Source organism: Urocampus carinirostris, chromosome 11, assembly GCF_059441175.1.
Source record: "Urocampus carinirostris isolate Australia breed hairy pipefish chromosome 11, RoL_Ucar_1.0, whole genome shotgun sequence".
In the NCBI taxonomy this organism is placed as follows: Eukaryota; Metazoa; Chordata; class Actinopteri; order Syngnathiformes; family Syngnathidae; genus Urocampus; species Urocampus carinirostris.
The window spans coordinates 2,047,223-2,073,900 of NC_142359.1; the positions used below are offsets into that span (position 1 = coordinate 2,047,223).

At 43.7% G+C, this 26,678-nt stretch overlaps 2 protein-coding genes across 3 annotated transcripts in view; one reads left to right on the forward strand and one right to left on the reverse strand.

Moving 5' to 3' along the window:
* LOC148356161 (F-box only protein 15-like) overlaps window positions 1–3,946 on the reverse strand; it is an 18,683-nt gene extending 14,737 nt beyond the window's left edge. Inside the window, exon 1 of one of the 2 annotated variants that reach the window (XM_088347017.1) lies at window positions 3,537–3,946. The gene's annotated coding sequence lies outside the window, so the exon portion shown is untranslated. The remainder of the gene's footprint in view (window positions 1–3,536) is intronic. The other variant, XM_088347016.1, reaches the window with a different exon arrangement.
* LOC148356162 (dual specificity tyrosine-phosphorylation-regulated kinase 2-like) lies at window positions 3,393–24,897 on the forward strand. Its single transcript, XM_088347015.1, has 7 exons — window positions 3,393–3,616; window positions 9,940–10,031; window positions 13,940–14,255; window positions 14,324–14,487; window positions 16,140–16,529; window positions 18,054–18,144; window positions 18,210–24,897. Exons 1-7 carry the CDS (start codon window positions 3,430–3,432, stop codon window positions 18,821–18,823), a joined length of 1,854 nt encoding a protein of 617 aa, XP_088203141.1. The 5' UTR covers window positions 3,393–3,429; the 3' UTR covers window positions 18,824–24,897.
* The last annotated feature ends 1,781 nt before the right edge of the window (window positions 24,898–26,678 follow it).

Consider the following 26,678-nt stretch of genomic DNA (forward strand, 5'->3'; position numbering starts at 1 on the left):
TGGAACACACTCTCCGGTCCCCCTTCTTAAAGACGGGAACCACCACCCCAGTCTGCCAGTCCAGAGGCACTGTCCCCGATGTCCACGCGATGTTGCAGAGGCGCGTCAACCATGACACGCCCACAACATCCAGAGCCTTAATGAAGTCTGGGCGGATCTCATCGACCCCCGGGGCCCTGCCACCGAGGAGTTTTTTGACAACCTCGGTGACTTCAACCCCAGTGATACGAGAGCCCAACCCAGAGTCCTCAGGCTCTGCTTCCCCAGAGGAAGACGTGCCGGTGGAATTGAGGAGGTCTTCGAAGTACTCCGCCCACCGATTCACAACGTCCCGGGTCGAGGTCAGCAGCGCCCCATCGGCACTATACACAGTGTCGATGGCACACCGCTTCCTCCCCCTAAGACGTCGGATGGTGGACCAGAATTTCCTCGAAGCCGTTCGGAAGTCGGCTTCCATGGCCTCGCCAAACTCCTCCCATGCCCGAGTTTTTGCCTCGGCAACCGCCAAAGCCGCATTCCGCTTGGCCAGCCGATACCTGCCAGCTGCTTCCAGAGTCCCACAGGCCAGGAAGGCCCGATAAGACTCCTTCTTCAGCTTGACGGCATCCCTCACCGCCGGTGACCACCAACGGGTCTGAGGGTTGCCACCGCGGCAGGCACCGACTACCTTGCGGCCACAGCTCCGATCAGCCGCCTCGACAATGGAGGCGCGGAACATGGTCCACTCGGACTCAATGTCCCCCGCCTCCCTCGGGACATGGGCGAAGTTCTGCCAGAGGTGTGAATTGAAACTTCTTCTGACAGGAGATTCTGCCAGCCGTTCCCAACAGACCCTCACAACACGCTTGGGTCTGCCGGGTCGGGCCGGCATCTTCCCCCACCATCGAAGCCAACTCACCACCAGGTGGTGATCAGTTGACAGCTCCGCCCCTCTCTTCACCCGAGTGTCCAGAACATGCGGCCGCAGGTCCGACGAAACGATGACAAAGTCGATCATCGAACTACGGCCTAGGGTGTCCTGGTGCCAAGTGCACATATGGACACCCTTATGTCTGAAAATGGTGTTCATTATGGACAGACCATGACGAGCACAGAAGTCCAATAACGAAACACCACTCGGGTTCAGGTCAGGGGGGCCGTTCTTCCCAATCACGCCCTTCCAGGTCTCACTGTCATTGCCCACGTGAGCGTTGAAGTCTCCCAGCAGTACGAGGGAGTCCCCAGGGGGCGCGCTCTCAAGCACACCCTCTAAGGACCCCAAGAAGGTTGGGTACTCCGAACTGCTATTTGGTGCATAAGCACAAACAACAGTCAGGACCCGTCCCCCCACCCGAAGGCGGAGGGAGGCTACCCTCTCGTCTACCGGGGTGAACCCCAACGTACAGGCGCCGAGCCGTGGAGCAATTAATATGCCCACACCGGCTCTGCGCCTCTCACCACGGGCAACTCCAGAGTGGAAGAGAGTCCAACCCCTCTCGAGAGGACTGGTACCAGAGCCCAAGCCGTGCGTAGAGGTGAGTCCGACTATATCTAGTCGGAATTTCTCAACCTCACGCACCAACTCGGGCTCCTTCCCTGCCAGAGAGGTAACGTTCCATGTCCCAAAAGCCAGTTTCTGTAGCCGGGGATCGTCGCGCCAAGGACCCCTCCCTTGGCTGCTACCCAGCTCTCTGCGCACCCGACCCCTTTGGCCCCTCCTACAGGTGGTGAGCCCATGGGAAGAGGGTCCCACGTCGTCCCTTCGGGCTGTGCCCGGCCGGCCCCCGTGGGTAAGGGTCCGGCCACCAGGCGCTCGCCAGCGGACCCCACCTCCAGGCCTGGCTCCAGAAGGGGGCCCCGGTAACCCGCGTCCGGGCGAGGGAAATCGAGGACCAAAGTTTTCTCTCATCATTAGGGGTCTTCTGATCTGCGTTTTGTCTGGCCACTCACCTAGGACCTGTTTGCCATGGGTGACCCTACCAGGGGCTTAAAGCCCCCGACAACATAGCTCCTAGGATCATTGGGACACACAAACTCCTCCACCACGATAAGGTAGCAGATCAAGGAGGAGTCAAGTTACCTATAGCCCCCGAAATTAAAGAAACACACATCAACCTTCGTGGCATGCAGGTAAATAATATATTAGAATAGTATAGAATAGAATATACCTTTATTATCATTGTTACAAAATGGCTTGAACAAATTGTGACAACGAAATTGGACGCGGCACTCCAGTATCACATTTTACTGAGTGTACTAAAAAAAAAGATAAAAGATAATTTACACAATATTTATACAAGAAAGTGTGAGCATGTAGAGCAGGGGTGTCAAACTCATTTTAACTCAGGGGACACACAATAGAACAAACATCCTGTCGGGGGCCAGACTAGTAGATTAAAGAGAAAGAAAAAGAGATAAAGAAATAAGAGAAAGAGGGAGGGAAAAGGAGAGGGTGGGACAAAGAAAGAAAAAGAGAGGGAGGGAGAGAGCGTGAGAAACAAAGGATAAAAAGTCGTGAGAGAGGGGGAAACGAAAGGGAGAGGAAGAAAGAAATCCAGAGAGATATAGAAAGACAGAAGGAGACAAAAGAGCAAAGAAAGCGCAATGGGTATGAAGAGAGAAAGAGAAAAGGAAAAAAGGAAGTGAGAGCAAAAGAGGTTAAAAGACACAGAGAAAGAGACAAAGAGCAACAAAGGAAGAGAAAAAGAGAGACACAGAGAGTGAAAGAGACAGAGTGGGAGAAAAGGGGTTCGAAAAGAAAGAAAGAGATAGAGCGAGAGAGAAATAAATACAAGTACTTTGTTCGAGGCACCTGGCTTTGGCACCATCAAGTGGACATATTTCAACCTGCAGCTTGTTTTTCTCTTGCGCTTTTCTAAGTGTTGTCTCGCGGGCCAGATTCAAATCCTTAGCGGGCCTGATTAGGCCCGCGGGCAGCCTGTTTGTCACCTGTGATGTAGAGTGTTTACATACAGTTTTGGGATGGTATTACAGTGGGACCCCGCTACTTTGCGCTACGACGTTCCCGGGTTCAGAGCTTCGCGGGTCTAAAAACTAATAATAATAAAATACAATTATATATATATATATATATATATATATATATATATATATATATATATTTATTTTTTTAAGCATTTTTGAAGGGGAGTGGCTACTTCGCAGATTTTCACTTTTCGCGGGTGGTTTTGGTCCCCATTAACCGGGTCTAAAAAATAATAATAATGAAATAAAATATTTTTTTTTTAAATTAAGCATTTTTGAAGGGGCGTCGCTACTTCGCGGATTTTCACTTTTCGCGGGTGGTTTTGGTCCCCGTTAACCGCGATAACCGAGGGATTACTGTAGTCTGTAGTTTGTGTAGCATTTTAAGACCCTATGATTTAGGGCATCACAAACTATCATGACTTGACTCGTATAAGTATAGTAGTACCGTATACGATAAGACAGATGGGGAAGGGAGAGGTGAGTCCGCTTCCAGTGCAAGAGATTAGCGACATGGGAGGAAGAAAAGAGAAAGAAGAGGAGGATGAGGAGGAGGTGTCGTTTGTATTTACGTGTGTTCGTGTGTGCGAGAGCAGAGGAGCAGCGGCCGCCATGTTGAGCAAGAAGCCCGTCGCCTCGGTCCTCCCGACGGGTGAGTACGGTCCTCCGTAGCCGCTAGAAACGCACCGTAGCGCGGCGGAAGCGGACACCTCGAACCGAGCGAGTGTCTGCCACTTAACCGCTTGGCCTCGGATCAAAAACGGAAGAAATAAGTGACGGAAGTGCCCTATTTGGATGCTAGCTAGCTAGCATGCTAAATGTTAAAAATAGTCTCTCGTCACCCCGGAGTGGGTTCTTAGCATAAGCGAGCAACTATATAATATCTATTTGGAGCATTGATACGCATTTAAAGACATTTTCTCTCATTTTGACGCGTTGCTTGACAGAAATGCGACTCTTGGGTGACATCAGGTCGACTTGAAGCTGCCTGCTAATGCTAATTGGCAACCATGGGGTGACATGTACTTGTTGTTTCGTCGTAATATTTAATCACTTTTATAATTTTAACAACGCGACCGTTAAGTCTGTTGAGTGACTTATAAAGCACCAAGGTTAAGAACGCTAAGCATTTGCTAAGCATGCTAAGTGATAAAAATAGTCCGGTAGCATTTGCAGCTCTTTTCAATGAGTAATTCAATTTACAGATTTTTACAAGAAAAGAGGCAGTTCTTAACTGTTTCTAGCTGCAAATTTCTCCTCTTAGAGTTACTAATACTTTGTGAGGAGTTTATTTGAGAAGGGAATAAAGTAATGGACTCAGGAGAGTCGCTAACTGTTAAATACAGCGTTCGTATTGGGCATTAAAACTTGAAAATGCTTGAATTTTAGTTTTGTATTTTCAAGGTTAGAAAAGATAGATACTTTATTCATTCCCGCAGGGAAAATTCACATTTCCAGCAGCATCCCTGAGCTGAGGAACAATACAATAATAAAGCAAAAAGAATACAATATACAAATACCCAATGTGATGTGCTAATACCCACTGTAGCGTGTTATATAGAGTATCTAGATAGCGCTCCACAGAATACACATTGCAATAAAATTCGGTAATATGCAATGTAGGGGGTGTGGTTTAATGTGGGCCTTTACTCCGCCGGGTGGAGTTAAAGAGCCTCATGGCATGAGGAAGAAAAGATCTCTTCAGTCCGTCCGTGGTACAAGACTGTGACAGCAGTCTGTCGCTGAAGCTGCTCTTCTGTCTGGAGATAATGCTGTGTAGTGGATGCGATGAATTGTCCATGATTGACCGCAGTTTTTTCAGTGCCCGTCTCTCAGCTACTGTTGTCAGGCTGTCCAGCTCTGTGCCCACAACAGAGCTCGCTTTCCTTGCCAGTTTATTGAGACGAGAAGTGTTTGAATTTTGGGTCAAGTGCCTGCAAATGCTTGAAACTGTTGCCGTTTGTCCCGGGAGTCAAATCAGGAAAAATAAAACGAGTCTACTTAAAAATGACACCGACATAGCTCCCTGGTGGCTTCCCGTTGTCATTGCATTTCTCCTTCCCTGGCGATTAATGGCAGCAGGCATTAGTTTGTAGGGCGTCTTGAGAAGCCGCATCCCCCCTATGTGTTTATCATCCATCCATTATCTGCACCGCTTATCCTCAGTAGGGTCGCAGGGGCATTAACCCATCCATCCATTGTCTGTACCGCTTATCCGCAGTAGGGTCGCGGCGGGTGCTGGAGCCCATCCCAGCTATCGTGGGGCTGTGGGCAGGGGACACCCTGAACTGGTTGCCGGCCAGTCGCAGGGCACACAGGGACAGACAATTCGCTCGCCCATTCACACCTAGGGACAATTTGGACTGGCCAATTAACCTGAATTGCATGTTTTTAGAGGAAACCGGAGTGCTCGTAGGAAACCCACGCAAGCACGGGGAGACCATGCAAACTCCACACAGGAGGTTTGATCTCACGACCTCAGAACTGTGCTAACCACAGCGCCGCCGTGCTGCCCTAATTATTATTAATGATATAATAATATATCTCTTCTTTAAACAGTAATGGAGAAAATTGGCTTTGAAAGTCCTTGAAAAGTGCTTGAATCTGCCCATGAAAAGTGTACGAACCCCCGTAATTAGCATGAAATTAAATATAAACAGTGTAGTAAAAAAACATTCACCAAATGGATCGCCATTAAGAAATGAAGACGGCATGTATTATAAAAACCATTATACGATCATAATAGAGTAACATTGTTGATCTGTAAAAACAACCAACAAAAAATAAAATTGCTGCGGCTTGTTCTGTAAAATGCCTTTGACTATACTAAAGGGAATAGTGGATTAGGACGAGTGAGGATAGGAATAGAATATTGAAATGAAAGTTGTCCATTGGTATTTTTACTATTCACCTTAAATTGCAAATGATCCACGCTTTAAATGCTTGCAAATATAGAAAGAAATGGTGTATCTGTTCAATCAAATGAAAGTGCATGAACATGGGGGCGCCAACCTCGGGCTCGGTTCGGTTTCCTCATGTGACAGCTGCTGAAGAAAGTGCTTGTTTTTGTCTTTTTGCAGCATTTGCGTCTTGCTCATTTTTTTGTACAATTCTTAGAGCATAGTAGGGTTTTGCTGCTGAAGAAAGACAATATTTGTGTGCGTAGATTTTGCCACTCGTCCTGCCCTGCAGCATGCCGATCATGCTCGGTGCCTCTGTGGCATTTCCAGCGCGGCGGTGTCGGGTTCGCAAATGTGTGGCGCCTGCTTTCGCATGTCAAATATCGTACAGCACTGGCCTCTTTGTGCATTTATTGCTTCGGATGATTATTTTTGCTGATCCCCATAGGTCACAGTTCACACCGATGCGCAACAGAGATTCAATAACTATTCAATAGCCAAAAAAATGGCGTCATTCCAAGGAATTTAAACTTTGCAACAGGAGCGGCCGGCCGATACGGGAAAAAAACTTGAATAGAAATTTAAAGATATTAAGCTAATTATGTCCTCCAAACAATTTCAATTTGAATAGTGCAAATTTGTATAAAATGTGCATGAGTTTAACAATAACCCCCAAATTGAACAAAAATACACTATTTCTACTTGACGGAAGAAGCTAGCTCGAATGGACTCGGAGAAAGCTTCTTCCCAAAAGCTAAGTACCGTATTTCCCGCACTATAAGGCGCACCGGGTTATAGGGCGCACCCCCCAAAAAAATAGTTTTTGGTCCTATATTTTCCATACATAAGGCGCACCGGATTATAAGGCGCTACAATGGGAACGTCGACAAAACAGTCAGATGATTCAGTCAAACTTATTACCCCCTTAACATTCCCAAAGCTTGCAAAGAAGCAAATACGTGTCTCAGACATGTACGGAAACAGTGTCTGTACGATGTCACCAATCACTCAAATGCATCGTTCCAAATATCATTCGGAAGGTTAAAGTCTTGGGAATGCCTAACATTTCTTAGTTTCCATCTTATTTTTTGCTGGCAACTGTGTGGACAGCAAAGTAAGAATTTTATTGTGCAGGGAAACTGGGTTCTTTACCGTGCATATGACAATAAACACTTTGAATTTAATTTAGTTTAAAAATAGACTCATCACAGAAACATCAAGATCGTTCTAAAACAAGATACCGGGAAAATATAAAGCTGCATAGCTCACTTAAGTTCTCTTGCAGCCATCCCGTTCAATAATGATACGTAACCATGGTCTTCTTACAACCGCGAGTGTAGTAAATCTAGGAGAGTAAAATATTTACAAATACAGAATAGTAAAAAATGTTTTCTCTATGCCATAGTGCAACCCAACGTGCGATTCACATTCATCTTTTTTGGCCAATTGCAGGCTTTGTTTCGCTCCTTTAGCCTATGCGAGCCTGTAAATGATCAAAAGGATCCACCCGCTTTACCTCCGAATAACTTTAGCCAATAGTGACTGATTCAAATGATGATTGACACATTGGTTAGGAAATGAAACGCCGGCATATAAATCCCAGCATACACCGCGGACGACTTCGCCTTCGGGGGAAAATCTAGTCGGCGGCTGCTTGCTTTGGGTGCGAGACTTTGCGACTTAATATTGATCCATATATAAGGCGCACTGTATTATAAGGCACATGGTCAGTTTTTGAAAAAAAAGAAAGGCTTTTAGGTGCGCTTTATAGTGCGGAAAATACGGTACTTAAATCTGCACTGAACTGACACAATTTGCACCGGGTGTCATATCAGGTTCTCTGTATTTGCACAGCAAATAAGCAATATTCATCATTGATCGCTGCTATGACAGTGGCCACCTATTGGGTTTTGATATTGTGTTCTGTCTTGAGTTTTGTCATTTTAGATATATATTTTCTTTGCATATCGCTCATTGCACTACTTTTAAATTCTCTGCACTAAATGGGGCAGTTTTGAATTTTACGACACTCTGCTTAATGACAATAAAGGCATTGTCAAGTCAAGTCATTTTTATTTGTATAGCCCTTAATCACAAAGAGTCTCAAAGGGCTGCACAGGTTATTAAACAGACTATTATTTCAGACTATTATTACACCATCACCTGATCTGAAACCAACATGAGGGCAAGGAAACACTTAAAAACCTCAACATGAGGAAAATGAAGAAACCTTGAGAAGGTACTGCACATGTGGTAATCCCCCTTTCAGGATGACCAGGGTGCAATGGATGTTGCAAGTACAAATAGTACAGAGATATTGTCAACAAAAAATATAGGTTATTCATATGCTATAGAATAGAAGTGTGTTTTAAGACTAGATTTAAATATTTCCACTGAGGTTGCAGATCGGATCTCAGGGGGAAGAGCATTCCACAGCACCGGTGCCCGGATGGAGAACGCTCTCGAACCTGCGGAACACTTCTTGGCTCTTGTCCTCAGTCTAGCAAAAAAGCTCTGTTCCTATGCTTAGCCTCTCCTATCAAATGCCGTAAGTGATAAGAATAATAAAAATTTTGGTATTTTTTTTAAACCTGCCATTTGTATGTCCTTTGGAAAGCATTTTTCCAAGAGCCTCTTGCGTTGATGTGGTTCCACACTGTCGACCAAACATTTCAAAAGTCATTTCATTTGACAAAACACAAAAGTTGCAGTTACACCTCGCAAAGAGTCATTTATTCATCCGTAGTTTTTGGCCAGTGTTGGACTTCGGCCTCTCGTGTGTGCGATTAAAAAAATTTTCTACTGAAATGAGGGAAGCGGTGATAACGCTTTGGAATCCTTTAGCTGAATTTATTATTGAAAATAATGTCACGAGTGCACTGTGTTTGTAAGCAAGTGGGAAAACTGGGATAAAGAGTGGCTGTCAATTCTACCATAACACGAAAAGCACTTTGGAAGCCAAAAAAGTGAATGAACTCAACGGATTAGAATGAACCTCAACCGATATGTCGATTGATAAAAAAAATCTTGTGGTTTTATGGAAAATCACAATTTCAAGTCCTTAAAGGTCTAATCTTGTCATATCCCGCACCCTTATTTTCCAGGAAATATCTAAAACTTTAAAAGAAGCTGGATGACCGTTTATCCACCAAAAAAAATCTCCATTTGCCTTTCAAAAACAATGATAATGAAATGGACCAAACTACAAATTAAATAGATTACCGGAATATCAAAATACAGAGTAACGGGTAAAGCATTGTCAAACATGACCTCATCTAAACGTAATAGGTTTAAAATGATTGGTTTCATTTTGGGAGTTTACGACACAACATGCTTATTCGTTTTTGCCTGTTTGTTGAGTGAGAGGCGAGACTCGAATGAAGCCGGTTGCCCTCATTAGCGGGATTACAGGACGCTTTGCGATTAAAACGCCGCGCGCCATCTGTCCACTGCAAACTTTCACGCACTCGCCAGCAGAGCATTCTGGGAAATGGAGGAAAGCACCGACCACTGCTTTTTCACTCAAGCGGGGATGTGTAAAAACACACCCGGTAAACTTATTGTTGCCTCGTTGTTATTCAGAACAAGCAATCGAAAGCTTTTTCATTCGGGGGCGGCAGGAGGTCCTCTGAGTTATATGTCAAAGTGTCCTTGGGCAAGACACTGAATCCCTAATGCCCCCGACGAGCAGGTAGGCGCCTTGCATGGCCGCTATTGGTGTGAGTGTGTGTGTGTGTGTGAATGGGTAAGTGTGAAGTACATTGTAAAGCGCTTTGGGAGGTCTCCATTGACTTGAAAAGCGCTATATCAATGCAAACATTCAATGGACAATAGCTTTCAGGCAATCCGGACAACCAGAACACGATGCACCATCGTTCTTTCAATGCTAAAATTCGGAATAAATCCTGCCATGCTGGAATAAGTTAATTTTTTTGCAAAGTATAAAACATAATTGCTATGGGAAAAAAGTCAAGTGTGAATATGCGGGAGTCTACTACGCCATCTACTGTTTTTTTTTTTTTCTGTCAGTGCTTGTGAAAGAAATGTCCATTTGTGTTTTTCAATTGTGTGGCAGGCAAAGCGGGCGAGCCGGTCTTCTCTCCCGGCGGCTCCCGGGCCACGTCGCCCGTCACCCTGCCGCCTCTTCGCAACCTCAACCCGCTAACGGTACGCTAGCAAACACGCTCTGCTTAGACCAGGGATGTCAAAGTCAATTGCACAAGGGGCCAAAATTCATAACTCACTTAATGTCGCGGGCCAACCAGGATAAACATTTATTGAACACACTTGATCTGAATGTTTTTGGAACATAAATATGAATAAAAACAGACAAGAATATTCAATTTAAACTTCAAATCACTTATACAGTATTTATTATTTTGCTGTAAATAAAAATATCTTGTTAAATGATACAACTTAGAACTTAACTTAAACAACTTAACATTAAAATAACATTCAAATTCCTTTGCTTCAATGTCAATGTATATATTAAAAAAACTCAAATATCCCAAAAGATTTTGCTCTCCTTAATATGTATCCTGTCAAAAGTAGAAATATGAAAATGGTACACTAATAATTTTGTAAAAACGTCACAACATTCTGAGAACAGGGAGCCTGATGCGCTTACCTTTGGCGCAGACGGAGTAGGGCGAGAGATGGGAGGGAGTGCACTTTTTTCATAGCTCCACCCATCCCTCCCACTCACCCAATCAAATAACTAAGTTATCTTCCGGTGTTTAGGAGAATTTACAGTTTGTTCTGTGGATTTCGTCATAAGGTATCTGAACACTGAAGACAGATTATATAGTGAGCTTTTATATTAAGGATTCTTTAGCGTTGTACAGCCAAAACGATTTTTTTTTCTTTCTTTTTTTGGGGTGTGACACCTTGACTGTAAATTGTAGTGAAAACGTGCCTGAAATATTCTGAAAAGTACTGCTTTGTAATTCAGCTTTGGTTTGGCTTTGGGTGTATCTGAACAGGATTAATGGCTCAAGTTTTGAACGAGATGGAGAAAATTTGCATGCAATTAAATTTGTCTCTGACTCATAGAAAGAACCATATCTGGCTCGCGAGCCATAGGTTCCTGACCCCTGGTATATAGTATAGTATACGTCATATATGAAGGAATAGGTACAGTGACTAAAATGTCAGAATATGATGTCCAGGGATGAGACGGCGTAGTTCATATTAACGGGCCATTCATAACAATAATGTAAAATGTTCTTGCGGGCCGGATATAATTACACGGCGAGCCGGACGTGGCCCGCGGGCCGGGAGTTTGGTGCAAGTGGCTTAGACGATCCCACCCGCAATTCACAAACCGAAAGCTAGGGCTGCAACTAACAATTGTTTTCTTAATCCATCGATTGTTCATTCGATGAATCCATGAGTCTGACATTTTTGATTTACATCGCTTCAATCAGTTATTGAAGTTTTAGACGGGTATAAAAGTAGTGCACAAAACAAGAGAATATTCTAGAATAGAAAACCATTAAAAAAGTGCTCGTCAATTCACTTGACAATAATCAAAAACGTATATGAATATATGCATACATAATATGCTTAAGAACCTGCCCTTTGTGTAGATTACACATATTTTTTTCCCTCTGCATGAATGCATCACTTTTGTTCACATGAAAATGGTTCACTTTGTATCACGATGAAACAGTCAAACATTACTAAGTTGAAACGTTCATGCCAATTTTGTTTGTGATGATGCAATCAATGTTCAACAAAATACTTTTTTTAAAAAGTTAGAAACTTTTTAATACAAACGGTCTTGGCGCCCTCTGTTGGACCAAAGTGGTACTCCAACTTTGTGTCACAACGGAATTGAGTGCACTCTTATTTGCATTGACTTAACGTGCTTAGTTTGTTATAAATCACGCGATTCAACAAATTGATGATCTAATTAATTGCCTAAACATCAGATAATCTATTTGATCGATTAGTCCTACTGTAAGGACTAGGCCATTGCTTCTTAACCTTGTTGGAACTACCACACCCTGCCAGTTTCATCTGCGCATTCTAACAATCCCTACTATAAATGTGTTTGTTTTGTTTTCAAATTCAAGACAAAATATAAAACAATTTGAATTAGGACGGCCGAGTGGTTAGCGCGTGTGCGACACAGTTCTGAGGTCATGGGTTCAAATCCAGCTATCAGCCTTCCTGTGCAGTTTGCACATTCTCCCTGTGCTTGCGTGGGTTTCCTCCCACATCCAAAAACATGCATGTCAGTGTTTTGCAAGCATGTTATAGCCATTTTTGATGGCTATAAGTATAATACACATAAAACTAAATTTATTGCCCTTTTCTCGTTTTTGTTCTGTATGATAAGTCTAAAAGTAATACTATCTTAAACATTTTCAGGTATATAGTATACATTTATATTAGGTTCTTTCATTGTTAAGCTGTTTGACTAACACTTGTATCTGTTATTGGTTTATATTATAATTTTTTTTGTTCTGTGCACTACTTTTATATATGTCGAAAACTTCAATATTTGAATTGAGTCAGAAACTAAAAATGCGTTTTTTAAATTTCCAATTCATCAATTAACCGAAAGAATATTTGACCGATTCATCGATTATTAAAATCATCGTTAGTTGCGGCCTTAATTCGAAATAGAATTGTCTTCATTGTCATTGATATCAATGTTGTGAAACATTGTATTGTGCGAGATTTGACATGGTACTCCAGGATAAAACTTGTAATGTTAATACTTTGAAGACCCAAAAGAAAAAAGAATATCAGGATGAATAGGTAAAAAACAAACAAAAAACAAAACGATGTCATTGTGTTGAAGCTACGTGAGTGACAGGTAGGTGGAAGGCCAATGATAGACAAGGTTAACTTGCAATGCCATTGTTTGTGTATTGGGCAGCCTACACGCGCCATGCATGCATGCATGCAGGTTAGCAAATGAACAGTACTGCCATTGCGGCCCAGCTAAGAGAGGCATATGCTAACCCCCCATCCTGGCAAAACCAACGGGCAGCCGCACATTCAACTCACCAAGACAAAGTAAAAAAAAATGGGGATCATTTAGGACACTGCTTCTCAACGGGTCTGACTTAAGGAACCACAATGCATTCTACCCTAATAGTCCAAAATCAAGAGTACATTTCCACTTCTGGAATGTATCCAATGAAAGGAATGTGCAGTATAAAGCCAGGGTACTCGGGTGGATCCTTGAAAAGCCTTGTAAGGCATGGAATTCAATAAGACCTCAATTGGCATTAAAATGTCTTTAATCCGATTTTCGAAAACTCATTACAAATACTTATTTGTTTGAACTCCAAAGATTTAGTAAAAATTATCAATTGTCTTTTTTAGTAATTCATCCATTTATTTTGTGGATGAGGTGACCACAATAAAAACAAGGATGTGGTTTCAGTTTCAATATACGCATAGCAACTTGGGACAGAGACGTTTTTCTTTGGGCCATGCCTGGAAAGTGGACATTTCGTGAGAAGTGGCTAAGTTTTTGGGTGATGAACTTATGTGGGGGAAGCAGGGAGTGGAAGCAGGGGTCCTCAAAAACAAGGATCGTGTTTAAATGACAAAATTAGGAAGTATCAAACACCCAAGTGGACACAAAGCTACTAAAATGTCCAAACAAGAAATGGGGGAAAAAACAAGCAAACAAACATGAAGAAGGCCAAAATCGAAACACCAAAACTGAAAATGTAATGACACAGGGAACAGAGAAGCCGGAAACAAAGCAACTAACTTAACATGAGCGTGGATATGAAAATGGCAATATAAAGTAGAATGCCAATGGCAGACCAAATGAAAAATGACAATACGTGTGGAGATCTGTCCTTTTTGAAGTGCTCAGTTCAAACCCCGGTTGGGACCCTCTACTCGCAGGAGGTGCGGCAGGTTATGTGTTTAAGGCATGATGTATTGTGTGCAAGAACTACATTTTTTGTTTTGTTTGTTTCAATTGTGATGTATTTGTCAATTTCGTCTTAGATTTGATTTCTAAAGGCATTTAAAAAAGTCTTAAAATGTCTTGAATTTAGCTGTAGGAACCCTAAGTATATAACGTGAGTGTTTTGCATCAGGGTGGCGCTAAAGCGGCCATGTCTGAGGGCGTGCACATCACGCAGCTGTTTGAAGACTGCGGCGCCAAGCGTCCTCAAGCTAGCGGCGCGCCAGTTAACAGTCTGGCGCCGCCCGCCAGCTCACGAGCAGAACGTCATAGTTCTACGGGCCCGGACGCGGCCCAGCACGGGCGCTCGGCCGCCGCTTCCCACAAAAGCGCCGCCGCCGTCGACGGAAAAAGCAAAGCGGCCACCTCCACCCCCGAGCAGGCCATGAAGCACTTCATGTCCAAGATGTCCTCCTTCGAACACCACGAGATCTTCAGCTACCCCGAGGGTGAGTCGGCCCTCGCCGGACTAAACCCCCTGTCCGGTTTTTGACCTATTTGTTTGTTTTGCGCCAAGTCTATTTTGTGGGTCCCAACGCCAAAAAAAGGGCAGGCACACTGGGAGGTGCCAACAACTGCGGCTACGATGACGAGCAGGGCTCCTACATCCAAGTCCCGCACGACCAAATCGCTTACCGATACGAAGTCCTCAAGGTCATCGGCAAGGGGAGTTTCGGGCAGGTAGGCGCACCTTGCACCTTTTGAGCCGCTATTTCATTCGGTAGCGTGAAAAAAACTATCGTGGGCGTACACTCACACTTCTGAGACAAAACGGTCAAACGATTATTATAATCGATGAATCGGTCTGGTCTTTTTTCCTCGAATCGGATTTCTTGAAGACATTTTTAACACCCTCTTTTTTTAAACAATGAAATTTCGGACAGATAGAAAAATAGTTTACAAAACAACAGAATATTTGATTATCTCATCTCATTAGCTGCAACGCTTATCCTCAGTAGGATCGCGGGGGTGCTGGAGCCCATCCCAGCAATCATCGGGCAGTGGGCAGGGGACACCCTGAACTGGTTGCAAGCCAATCGCAGGGCACACAGGGACAGACAACTCGCCCGCTCATTCACACCTAGGGACAATTTGGACCGGCCAATCCACCTGAAATGCATGTCTTTGGAACGTGGGAAGAAACCGGAGTGCCTGGAGGAAACCCACGCAAGCATGGGGAGAACATACAAAGTCCGCACAGGAAGTCTGGTAGCTGGATTTGAACCCACACAGGAGGTTCCCAAAACCTTAGAACTGTGTCTGCACACGCGCTAACCACTGCCCCGCCGTGCTGCATATTTGATTATATAATACAATAAAATATCCAAGTGTTTGTCCATTAACTTAGCAGTAAACAAAAATACTTACAAATCTATGCTATACACCTGCAAATATGTAAGCTACTATATTTCTCAAGAACGTATTACACTTTGACTTGCCGTACAACATCATGGGCAAATACACTGGCCATTTCGTCGACTATTTGTAAAATTGCATCTGTATATGTAATGTAATGTTTATTGAAAGTATTGATAGATACATTAATCAAAACATGACACAAAACTAATGCTGAGAGTGAGCATGGCCAAATTTGGTCACCTTACGCTCCCTCCCCTAAGAAAATTTGAAAAATCTATCTCTGCCAACCTTTGCTTAAAGGTTTGCACCGAATTTGCACTAACAACCCGGTCAGGCAAAAAATTCCAAATTTTTGGTATCCTGAAAGGAATAAAGTTTCCATGCAAGTTGCTGTTAGGTCTAGGCACCTGTAACTTATATCTGTGGCCACGTAAACCATCAACACGACATAATTCAAAAAATTGATCAAAGGGCACATTGATCATTCCATGTAGTACTTTGAACACAAAAATTACCTCAAATCGAATTCTGCGGAGCTCCAAAAAGCAGATATTTTTGTCGTCCGCAAAAGACACCATTCACATCTGATCTTTTTTTTTATGTTAGCGGATATACTGGAAAATGGCCTCGGAATTGCTTGAATTTGGCCATGAAAAAGGTGCACGTAGCCTGCACGCTGCGAAGCCACAATCATCGTTTTGCGTACGAAACGTCACACATACAAACAACCCGATACTATTGTCATACTGCAATATGAAACGGTGCAGGTACAGAGAGATATTTTGTCCTCGTACTCCCAACGCCATGCTTCTCAATAGTGACCTCGGAAGCGGTAATAAAATTAAAGCAGGTTTTTCGGGGTTCTCGACCCGGTCGATTCTGCTGACCGGCATTGTAGGAAACGGGCTCGAGAGACGGTCACCGTGCCGGCCCGTTCCGTTTGAAGCTCGCTATAACGCGGGACTGGCCCGCAGGTGGTGAAGGCCTTCGATCACAAGTCGCAGACTCACGTGGCGCTGAAGATGGTGCGCAACGAGAAGCGTTTCCACCGGCAGGCGGCCGAGGAGATCCGAATCCTGGAACACCTGAAGAAGCAGGACAAGGACTGCAGCATGAACGTCATCCACATGTTGGAGAACTTCACTTTCCGCAACCACATCTGCATGACCTTCGAGCTGCTCAGCATGAACCTCTACGAGCTCATCAAGAAAAACAAGTTCCAAGGCTTCAGTCTGCTGCTGGTGCGCAAGTTTGCGCATTCCATTCTGCAGTGTCTGGACTCTTTGCACAAAAACCGCATCATACATTGCGACCTCAAGCCCGAGAACATCCTCCTCAAGCAGCAGGGACGCAGCGGGATCAAGGTGACCCCACACAAATTCACGCTTTTCCCATATCTTGTTTCCTTTGAGGTGTCCTTAAAAAGCTTGAAACGAAATCTGCTCTGTATAAAGTAGGTGGTAACAATGCCAGACTAAGTTTAAAGAGCCTTTATATAAATGAATGTAAATGGTCTGCATTTATATAGCGATTTTCAAGTCAATGAAGACCTTCCAAAGCGCTTTACAATGTGCTTCACACTTTCCCTTTTACACACTACCTGACGGATAGCAGCGTCAGCCATGCAAGGCAACTACCTGCTATCAGGGGCACTTCGACATATAACTCGGAGGAGCCGGGAATCGAACCTGCGACCTCTTGATCCCAAGACGAGCGCTTTATCTCTTGCGCCTTTGGTGTTCCGGCCACTTTAGGCTTGAGGGAAGGAGGCGGCTGCGGGATTGTAGAGTGAATACTTGTGCTTTTCATTTTTAGGATGAAAACGGTAAAAATAGGAAAATACATTCTAAATTGCAACCCAACCTCCAAAAGAGATGAAAAATAAGAGTTAATTCCAGCGCTTCTAATTATAATAATAATAATAATAATTTCTTTGTATTGTCATTCTGTGTAACAATGTACACAGAACGAAATGTCGATTACACCTGACCCGTTGTAGCGAGCCGATGCAGCCGCAGCCAACAGAGGGCGCCGCCGACCACTTTTTAAGTCTTAGGAATGACTCGGCCGGGGCGCGAACCACCGACCTCCCAGTCTCAAAGCGGGCGCCTTACCATCTAGGCTACTGAGCTGGTACACGAGAGGCACGTAAGTGGGCGGGCAACAGAAGCAGCTTGACAGGGGCTGCAATGATGATTTCAGCCGGAAGATGGCGTCAGCTTGCATGTAGTCTACCTTTTTCAAGGTGGTGTGAGTCATTTGAAAACGTTTAATTGAGACTTTAAGCCAGGAAATGGCAGTAGAGTAACACATGTTTTGCATATTTTTCTGAGACATGCTCGAATAAACTCTTCTTTTTTATTTTTGGGGGATTTCTTCCGCCCTGAACAGGCCAGATAGAATCAAAATTAAAGCAGATGGGCGCAATGTAAAATAAAGCACAAGGGCTCTTTGAACTAGGTTGGGAATTGTTAACACATCCATAAAAGTGAAACTTTCCACTTTTTAAAGACACCTCAAAACTGCGCACCCCACCTTAAGAAGAAGCTGTTTTTAAGCCTAATTATTTGCACATCAGGGCACAAATGCATAACGTTTCCCATGACATTTGCATGTAAAAGTTTATACCTGTGACAAGATGTCAAGATATATCATAAATGACTTTTCACCAAGTTTGGTCAAAAATTAGCAGAAGACAGAGATTCTGAAAAACTGGTCCTTATTTGCAAGATTTTCCTTTGTGCATCGAAAACTTTGTTAGGTCTGTGTTTTCTTTAAATTCCAAAATGAAACATGGTGCTTAAGAAGGCCCGAGTTAACGTTGTTAGAGGTTTTCATTGCTGTCCATTAGAAGGTCCAAACCAGTTTTTTGGGGCGGTGTTTTTCAGGTGATCGATTTTGGCTCCAGCTGTTACGAACATCAGAGAGTTTACACATACATTCAATCCAGGTTCTACCGGGCACCGGAAGTCATTCTAGGTAAGGTGTCAAAATTGGGCGCCGAGCAACCGGAGATTCCTATCCCTTTGTCTGTGCCCTTACAGGATCCAGGTACGGGATGCCCATCGACATGTGGTCCCTGGGCTGCATCCTGGCCGAGCTCTTGACTGGCTGCCCCCTGCTTCCGGGCGAGGACGAAGGCGACCAGTTGGCCTGCATCATCGAGCTTCTGGGCATGCCCGGCCAGAAGATCCTAGACGCCGCCAAGCGGGCCAAGAACTTTGTGTCCTCCAAAGGTTACCCTCGCTATTGCACCGTCACCAGCATGCCTGACGGAAGCACGGCACTCGGCGGCGGTCGCTCGCGGCGCGGGAAGCTACGAGGTCCGCCCTGCAGCAAGGACTGGAGCGGGGCCCTCAAGGGTTGCGACGACCCACTCTTCCTGGACTTCCTCAAGCAGTGTCTGGAGTGGGACCCCGCGGTCCGAATGACGCCAGGCCAGGCGCTGCGGCATCCCTGGTTGAGGAGGAGACTCCCCAAACCGCCAACCGGCACCATCCAACCCTCATCCAAACGAGCACCCCCTGCCGACGGCACCATCACCTCCATCTCCAAGCTCTCCAGCACCTCATCCAAAACCAGGACTAACCTGGCGCCCATCACCGACGCCAACGGCAATATACAATCGCGGACGGTCCTGCCCAAATTAGTCAGCTGAAAGTGACTGCAGCCCAGCCCCGATCAGGGAGGGTTCACGACAAACGTGGACCGAGTTACGTTCAGAAGGTGGGAAAAGGCAGTTCCTCAGGTTCCTGTGGAGTGACCCATACAATGGACGCAATCGGTGCTGACTGAGGGAACACGGCTGTTTTCTTTTTTTAGCACATTATCAACAACTCGACAGAGAATTTTCTTACCAGTGGATGTTTTTATCCGGAGGCCGGGTGGTGTATTTCTGATGCACACACGATTGGCCTCTCCAAACCAAAGGTGGCCCCCTCGCTCTGCCACTATTTAACACTTTCAGGAAAACGAGTCAACTCCAGATTCTCCAAACGGAGCCTCGCAAAACACCTCACTGTTTGCATCGACCTTTCATGGCATTTTATCTCCGTTTTGTGAATGGCAAATGACAGCCTTAGTTTCACTGCAATTTTGAATTCCCCCTTTGGGCGTCGTTTTCACACACCTTTCTTATTTAGCGCAACCCAAAATAGCTTCACTTTTTGTTAGGTAGCATTCCCGATCTCTCATGTACGTCCGTGTAGGCAGGGTGATGCTCATATTATGAGCTACGGGCAATGAATTCTTACTGGAAACTTAACTGCCTAACATTGGGCTATTAGCTGGCCAACCTAGCAAAAGAAGTCTTACTTCACACTTAGGAACTCTGCCGTATTTTCCGTTTGCACCTCTATGAGAATGGTGCTTAAAGAGGCTTCCTATTTTATAAGAATAGTATGCCAGCTCCTCTGGCGTGAATTCAGGACAGACGTAGCAAATAGCAATGGCTTCTTTTTGCTAACACTGCCAATTCAACTTCAGCTGTTTACAGTGACAGGGGGGGAAAAAAGATGAATTTTGTGTCAACACAATGTGTGGGTATCAGCCTTTTGAAGCCATTTTTATCTTTTGGTGTGCGTGTGTGTCTACATGAATTAACGAAAACGCCTCGCAAGGATGCACTGGCAGGACTTTATTTATGACTATTTATTATGAAGGTTTTTTAACCACGATGTGCAGCCTATACTTGAATGTGTGTGTGTGTTTTCATGTTTGTACAAAGCAAAACGTGGCAGTGACACTACTTACACTAGAAGTCCCAGGAATTTTCTTGCCTCTCCAGAATGACCAGCGGACAGCTGTGTTTTTAATTTTTTTAAACTAACAAGTCAATGGCCCACCTAGTCACCATTGTTCTGCAAATCCGGCAAAGTAAGGTTCTTCAAAAGAAATGAGGTGGTTGCGGTGTGCTAGCTGCATAACGAGCCCTTTTTAATAACTTGACCATCAATGGTGAAACTAATCCAGTCAGATGGCAAAAATAGTAAAGATTTACTACAAAACAAAATGTCAAATTTAGTTATTCAAAACAGGGACCTAATGTATTATTTTGGCCTCATTTTGGTAATAAAAACACTACAAAAATACAATTACAGAAATAATACAACAGAAATACTGCCCAAAAAATCAACTACAGTCATAGTAAAATAAATCCAAGGAATGCTACAAAGATACAAGTATAGAAATACTTATGGAAAACGTTTTTACAGAACTACTGCAAAAGTACCTCTACAGTAATACTTCCATCCATTATCTGCACCGCTTATCCTCAGTAGGGTTGCAGGGGGTGTTGGAGCCCATCCCAGCCATCTCCGGGCAGTGGGCAGGGGACACCCTGAACTGATTGCCAGCCAGTCGCAGGGCACACAGGGACAGACAGTTCGCTCGCTCATTCACACCTAGGGAGAATTTGATTTTGGTTAGGCCAATCAACCTGAAATGCATGTTTTTGGAATGTGGGAGGAAACCGGAGTGCCCGGAAGAAACCCACGCAAGCACGGGGAGAACATGCAAACTCTGTGCAGGAAGGTTGGTAGCTGGATTTGAACCCATGACCTCAGAACTGTGCCACCGCGCCACCCCAGTAATACTTTAATACAATAAATACTGCTGCATAAATATGATGACAGAAATGATACAAAAATACTGCTACCGTAATCTTAAAACAGAAATAGTACTGCAGTAATATCAACATACCACACAAATATCAAATGGAAATACAACAAAAAACACTAGAAATACTACAAAATTAAATTACAATAATATAATAATATATATATACGTAGCCATATCTGTACATTCAAGGAAACTGTGCGGGTCAGATGTATCGACATTTCGTTCTGCATACACGTGTACTAGAATGACAATAAAGTAGATCTGAATCTGAATCTGATAAAATTACTACAAAATATAACTAAACCAACACTAGAAAAATACAGCCTGGTAATGGAAACATTCTTCTCACAATAGCATGCGAAGGGTCGTTACTGAGTTTGCCTCATTTGCAGATCAATGATGAAACTCATCCAGCCCGTTGGCTGCCCTTTGGGCATTCTATGTAGGAACGCTAAATGGCTTGCCTCTGCTACTTCTAGTGCTAAGACAACGTGGGCTAGCCGACAAGAACACGTCATTATTTTATTTTTCTTTTCGACATAACTGATCCCCAAGCAAGACAACAAAACTTTGTGCCTTTAAAGGTCCTTCCGCCAAGCCACCTCGCATTGGCAACAGGAAGTTGCACTAGTGAGAGGTGGGCCGTGATGTCACTCCTTGCTAACCATAGCAGAGCAGGGCTAAACTAACACTAGCCAAGCACCGCTAGCGTCTGAAAGCTAGCCAATATGCTGCAGTGCCCCGAGGTTCGTTTTTTGTAATGCCGATGGCTCCGCTCACAGTATGCTAGGAGCAGGTAACGTGTTCTAAATATTAGCATCATTATTTGGTCTGTGACCCGCAACTGCCATGCTACTTTGAATATTCACTGTGGCTTAATGCGATCAGGAGGACAATCACTGGAGCTAGTTGTTAGCATCACTGTCAACATTTTGTGAGTAACCCGCCAAATTCGGGACGGGCGGTGATGAGCTAGCTGTTAGCAATATCATTGTTTTGGGACTTCTCACTCCTTGGTTGTGTTGAAAAGGTCAACTGTGAATTCTAAATGACTCGAAAAATGTTGCTAGCATTAAAATGTTGGTCGCAACACACGGTAAAAAACAACCGTTGAAAGCTATTTAAATCGAAAAAGAGGGAAACTAAAAATCACGGTTGTCCTATGTCAGAATCATATATTGGGATTTTGAGATGGTGGTGAATTATACACAATAATTTTAGTTCAACATAATTCATTGGTAACATCAAAAATTGTCAATTGTGCAAATTCGACACGTATCCAACATAATACAGAGTAAATATATCTGTTTACAACTGAAAAAAATCCACGCTGCGACTGTCACCAGGTAGAAGCAGTCAAAGTGTACCGTATTTTCCGCACTATAAGGCGCACCGGGTTATAGGGCGCATCCCGAAAAAATAGTTTTTGGTTCTATATTTGACATACATAAGACGCACCGGATTATAAGGCGCTACAATGGGAACATGGAACAAACAGTCAGATAGTTCAGTCCAACTTATTACCCCCTTAACATCCCCAAAGCAAATACGTGTCGTAGACACGTGCGGATGCGGTGTCCGTACGATGTCACTCAAATGCATCGTTCCAAATATCATTCGGAAGGTTAAAGTCTTGGGATTCAAGAAATGCCAACCATTCCATAGTTTCTATTTTCTTTTTCGCTCGCAACTTTACTGTGCATATGACAATAAACACTTGGGATTGAGTTTAATTTAAAAAGAGACACTCTATTCCATCCATTATCTGCACCGCTTATCACAGAGTTCAGTCTGAAACAAGATACAGGGAAAATATATAGCCGAAGTAGCTCACCGAAGTCGTTGTGTTCAATAATAATGTGCAGCCATGGTCCTCTTATATCCGTGAGTTAAGTAAATCCAGGAGAATAAAATATTTACAAATACAGAATAGTAAAAAAATGCTTTCTGTATGCCGTCAAACGTGTGCTATACACATTCATCTTTTTCGGCCAATTGCAGGCTTTGTTTTGCCGCTTCAGCCAATGCCAGCCTGTAAATGATAAAAAGGATCCGCCCCTTGACCTCTGAATAACTAGCCAATAGTGATCGATTCAAATGATGATTGACACATTGGTTAGCCAATAAAACGCCGGTAAATAAATCCCAGCATACACCGCGGACTACTTGGCGTTCGGGGGAAAATCTAGTCGGCGGCTGCAAGTTAGTTGGAAGACTTTGCGACTTAATATTGATCCGTATATAAGGCGCACTGTATTATAAGGCGCATGGTCAGCTTTTCAAAAAAATTAAGACTTTTAGGTGCGCCTTATAGTGTGGAAAATACGGTACATTTAACAAAAAAACATCTACATTCACTTTTGTTAGTAACATACTTGAGCAGAAGCAGGTCATGAAAACTTGCTAGCTACTTGATCAAATCGCGCCGATAAGGTCGACGTCTTTTTTTTTTTTCTTTTTTTTTTTCTTTTTTTTTTTCTTCATGAAATTCACTTTGTAACCCTTTGCTGGTTAGAGGGTTTTGACAAGGCCTCAAGCTAGCTGTTAGCATTATCCATTCGCTAGGGCTCAGCCAACACTAGCCAGTGAGCTACACAATCTGATATTTACTTTTATTTTTTCATCAGAATGTTCATCTTAGCCTCCCATATCAGCACAATTAGCAGTTTGTGACAACGGATCAAGTTTTTGCATCAACATCAGTGTAGTGGGAATGAGCTAACACTAGCAATCCGCCGCTAGCTTCCAAATGCTAGTTTCTACACTGCCACTGACTTGTTTTCAATGAGCAACGGAGATGCTAACTGCCTACCCTGCGCTAGTAGCACAAGCACTAACGCTAGCTTTTAGAGTTGGAGTTAGCGGTACCTCAAACTCAACGGGGCATACGCTTCGATTCTACCTAGTGTATTTCTCAAAAGGCAAAGGATTGCTAGCTAGCGGCAAACCGACAGTTGAAAGGGGCAGAAAAGCAAGTCGATGAGAATAAATGCAAGTTTTGCAAAAGGCGGCAGTCGCGCACAGACGAGCTTGGCAATCGCAGCTCAGGGGTGGGCCAAGCCGCTTCCCCGGGGTCCTGCATGGCTTCTCCGATTCAGCGGAACGATCGGCGAGTTAGCAGGGTTGGGTAGGGTTACTTTAACTGGATTACTTTCAATGACTTTTGGATGACTCCAATACCAAATATGCTAATAAAAGACAAAAGAAACGAAATAGGAATACATTTACTAAAGTTTGTGCAGGCTTGGGGAGTAACTGAACACATGGAATGGCAAAAATGATGTTGGCAAGCTGTTGGGATTGATTTCATTTTGTTTCTGTCGCATTTTATGTTTGTTTTGCCGGAGATCAAAGAGATCTAAGCCAGGAGAGAAAGCTTACCACGTGTTGTGAGTCATCATTTTATTCCTATTTAGCTTCTTTTGTCTTTTATTAGCATATTTGGTATTGGAGTCATCCAAAAGTAATAGAATAGAATCTACCTTTATTGTCATTGTTACAAAATGGGTTAACATATTGTGACAACGAAATTGGGCATGACACTCCAGTTTCACACATTCACAGTGAGGTAAAAAACCCAAGAAGATAAAGGAACAGAGAAGATAAGGTTATAAAACAAGGAGGATAAGGTTATAGTTATAATTTACACAAGAAATGTAGGATTTTTGAAAGTGATAATTGAAAGTAATCCAGTTAAAGTAACCCTACCCAACCCTGCTAGTTAGCAAGCTTCGCTCGAGCTGATCGGATCGGCAAAACAATCTAGATTGGAGCGGATCAACTCCAAACATGCAAAAGTCAAGTCACGTTAAATTGTATAACTCCAAACACATGCAGAAAACTCAGAGGAGCGGCTTTTCCCTAACCTTAACCTGGTCCCTGCTGATTATTGAAGCTTATCTCGGACAGACTGCCAGACACCATTTTTACTCGCGCTGTTTTTGTAGCGTCGCCAGTTTATTGATTTGTGTATCTTGTACGGATGATTTGAAGCTGCCCTCAGTGGAACTATGAACTGTGTCCACCGCACACTACACAGACATGTGCACACTCGCCTTTTGTAGTGAGAATTTTTATTGTGGTGGAATATTAAAAGAAATCTTATTGACCACATTTCATGTGTGCATTTAATGAATGAATGCGCTTTAGGAACTTTCTTGTCTTAGCTCAGGAGGTAGAGCGCTTGGGATCGAGACTTCTTGGGTTCGATTCTCGGCTCCTCCGGGTTAAATGTGGAAGGGTCTTCTGGTAAGACACCGAAGCCCTAATGACCCGATAAGCAGATAGGCACCTTGCATGGATGATGCCTCTACTGCTATATACTCATTTATTTTTTTGAGTTTGAACAATTTTATTTACACTTTTAACAGCAATTAAACACATTCACAATTTCATTATATCATATTCTAACAATATGAGGTCTTTCATCACAGTGCTCCCCCTTTATGATGAGTAGAGGGTTGTTTATTAAAATGGCCACCCCATCGTCACGGTCCTCACCCAAGCCACTCCACAATGAAGGGCCAAATCTCTTCCCACTGTTCATAGCTATATACTCATATACTGGTGTGCCGGCTCCTCCCATGGGCAGGCCAGGAAAGCCCCCTCCCCTCGATGTCTGAAATGGTAAAAAAATCCCCTGCCGTCCCCCGTCATCAGGGCGCCTCTGCGTCGTCGGATGTGCCGATTATCTTATCAGCCCTTGTCCCAGTTCCCGTTGTTTCTGTAAACATCATTCTTCACAAGGTTGCATTGACCTCGCCCCACAGCTCAGCCAGTGAATATCTTTTGCATTTAAATGTAATTTGTATTTGATCGTACAAAATCCTTTAAAGTCAAAAATATAAAATCCTTTGTTATTAAGGAAAATGTGTTTTTCACAGGATTTATCTGACCAAAGTGCACATTGCTATCTGTGTCACAAAGACTTATGTTAAATGCACATTTTGTTTTGCTCACCCCAAAACTAACACATTTATTTTGGCGCTGCACCGAAGTGAAATGAAATGAAATGATCTGCATTTTATATAGCGCTTTTCAAGTCAATGACTTCTCAAAGCGCTTTACAATGTGCTCCACATTTCCCAATAGCGGCCTTGCAGCCATGTAAGGCGCTAACCTGCTTATTGGGGGTATTAGGGGTTCACTGTCTTACCCAAGGACACTTCGACAGCCGGGATTCGAAGTGAAAAGATTCTAGTCTGAAATCTGTCATTTTATAGCTGACCAAATTAACAATGGCTTCCAACTATTTTGTACAAAAATATTGTACTTTGAATACATAAGTGAAAGCCAAAAGGACCCGTTTGTCAATATTTTCATCGTAGTGAAACACTGAAATGCTTATTCATTGCCTTCCAATTTGAATTTAAACAATACATTCTATCTATTGCTTTCCCACAAGAAAAAGGCCATTAAAACCAAACAATTTGGGTTTTTTTAAGTAACTTTGTTCCCCCCTGGCATGTTTAAAAAAAATCCTTATATTATTTTGGTTTGTTTTATTGTTAACGCAGCGTGGATGTAAGAATTTTGTTCAAAGTATTTTAAAAAGGGGGCAGCACGGCGGGGCAGTGGTTAGTGCTTGTGCGGCACAGTTCATGTCATGGGAACCTCCTGCGTGGGTTCAAATCCAGCTCCAGACTTCCTGTGCGGAGTTTGTATGTTCTCCCCGTGCTTGCGTGGGTTTCCTCCGGGCACTCCGGTTTCCTCCCACATTCCAAAAACATGCATTTCAGGTGAATTGGCCGGTCTAAATTGTCCTTAGGTGTGAATGAGCGAGTGAGTTGTCTGTCCCCGTGTGCCCTGCGATTGGCTGGCAACCCGTTCAGGGTGTCCCCTGCCTACTGCCCGGAGATGGCTGGGATGGGCTCCAGCCCCCCCGCGACCCTAAT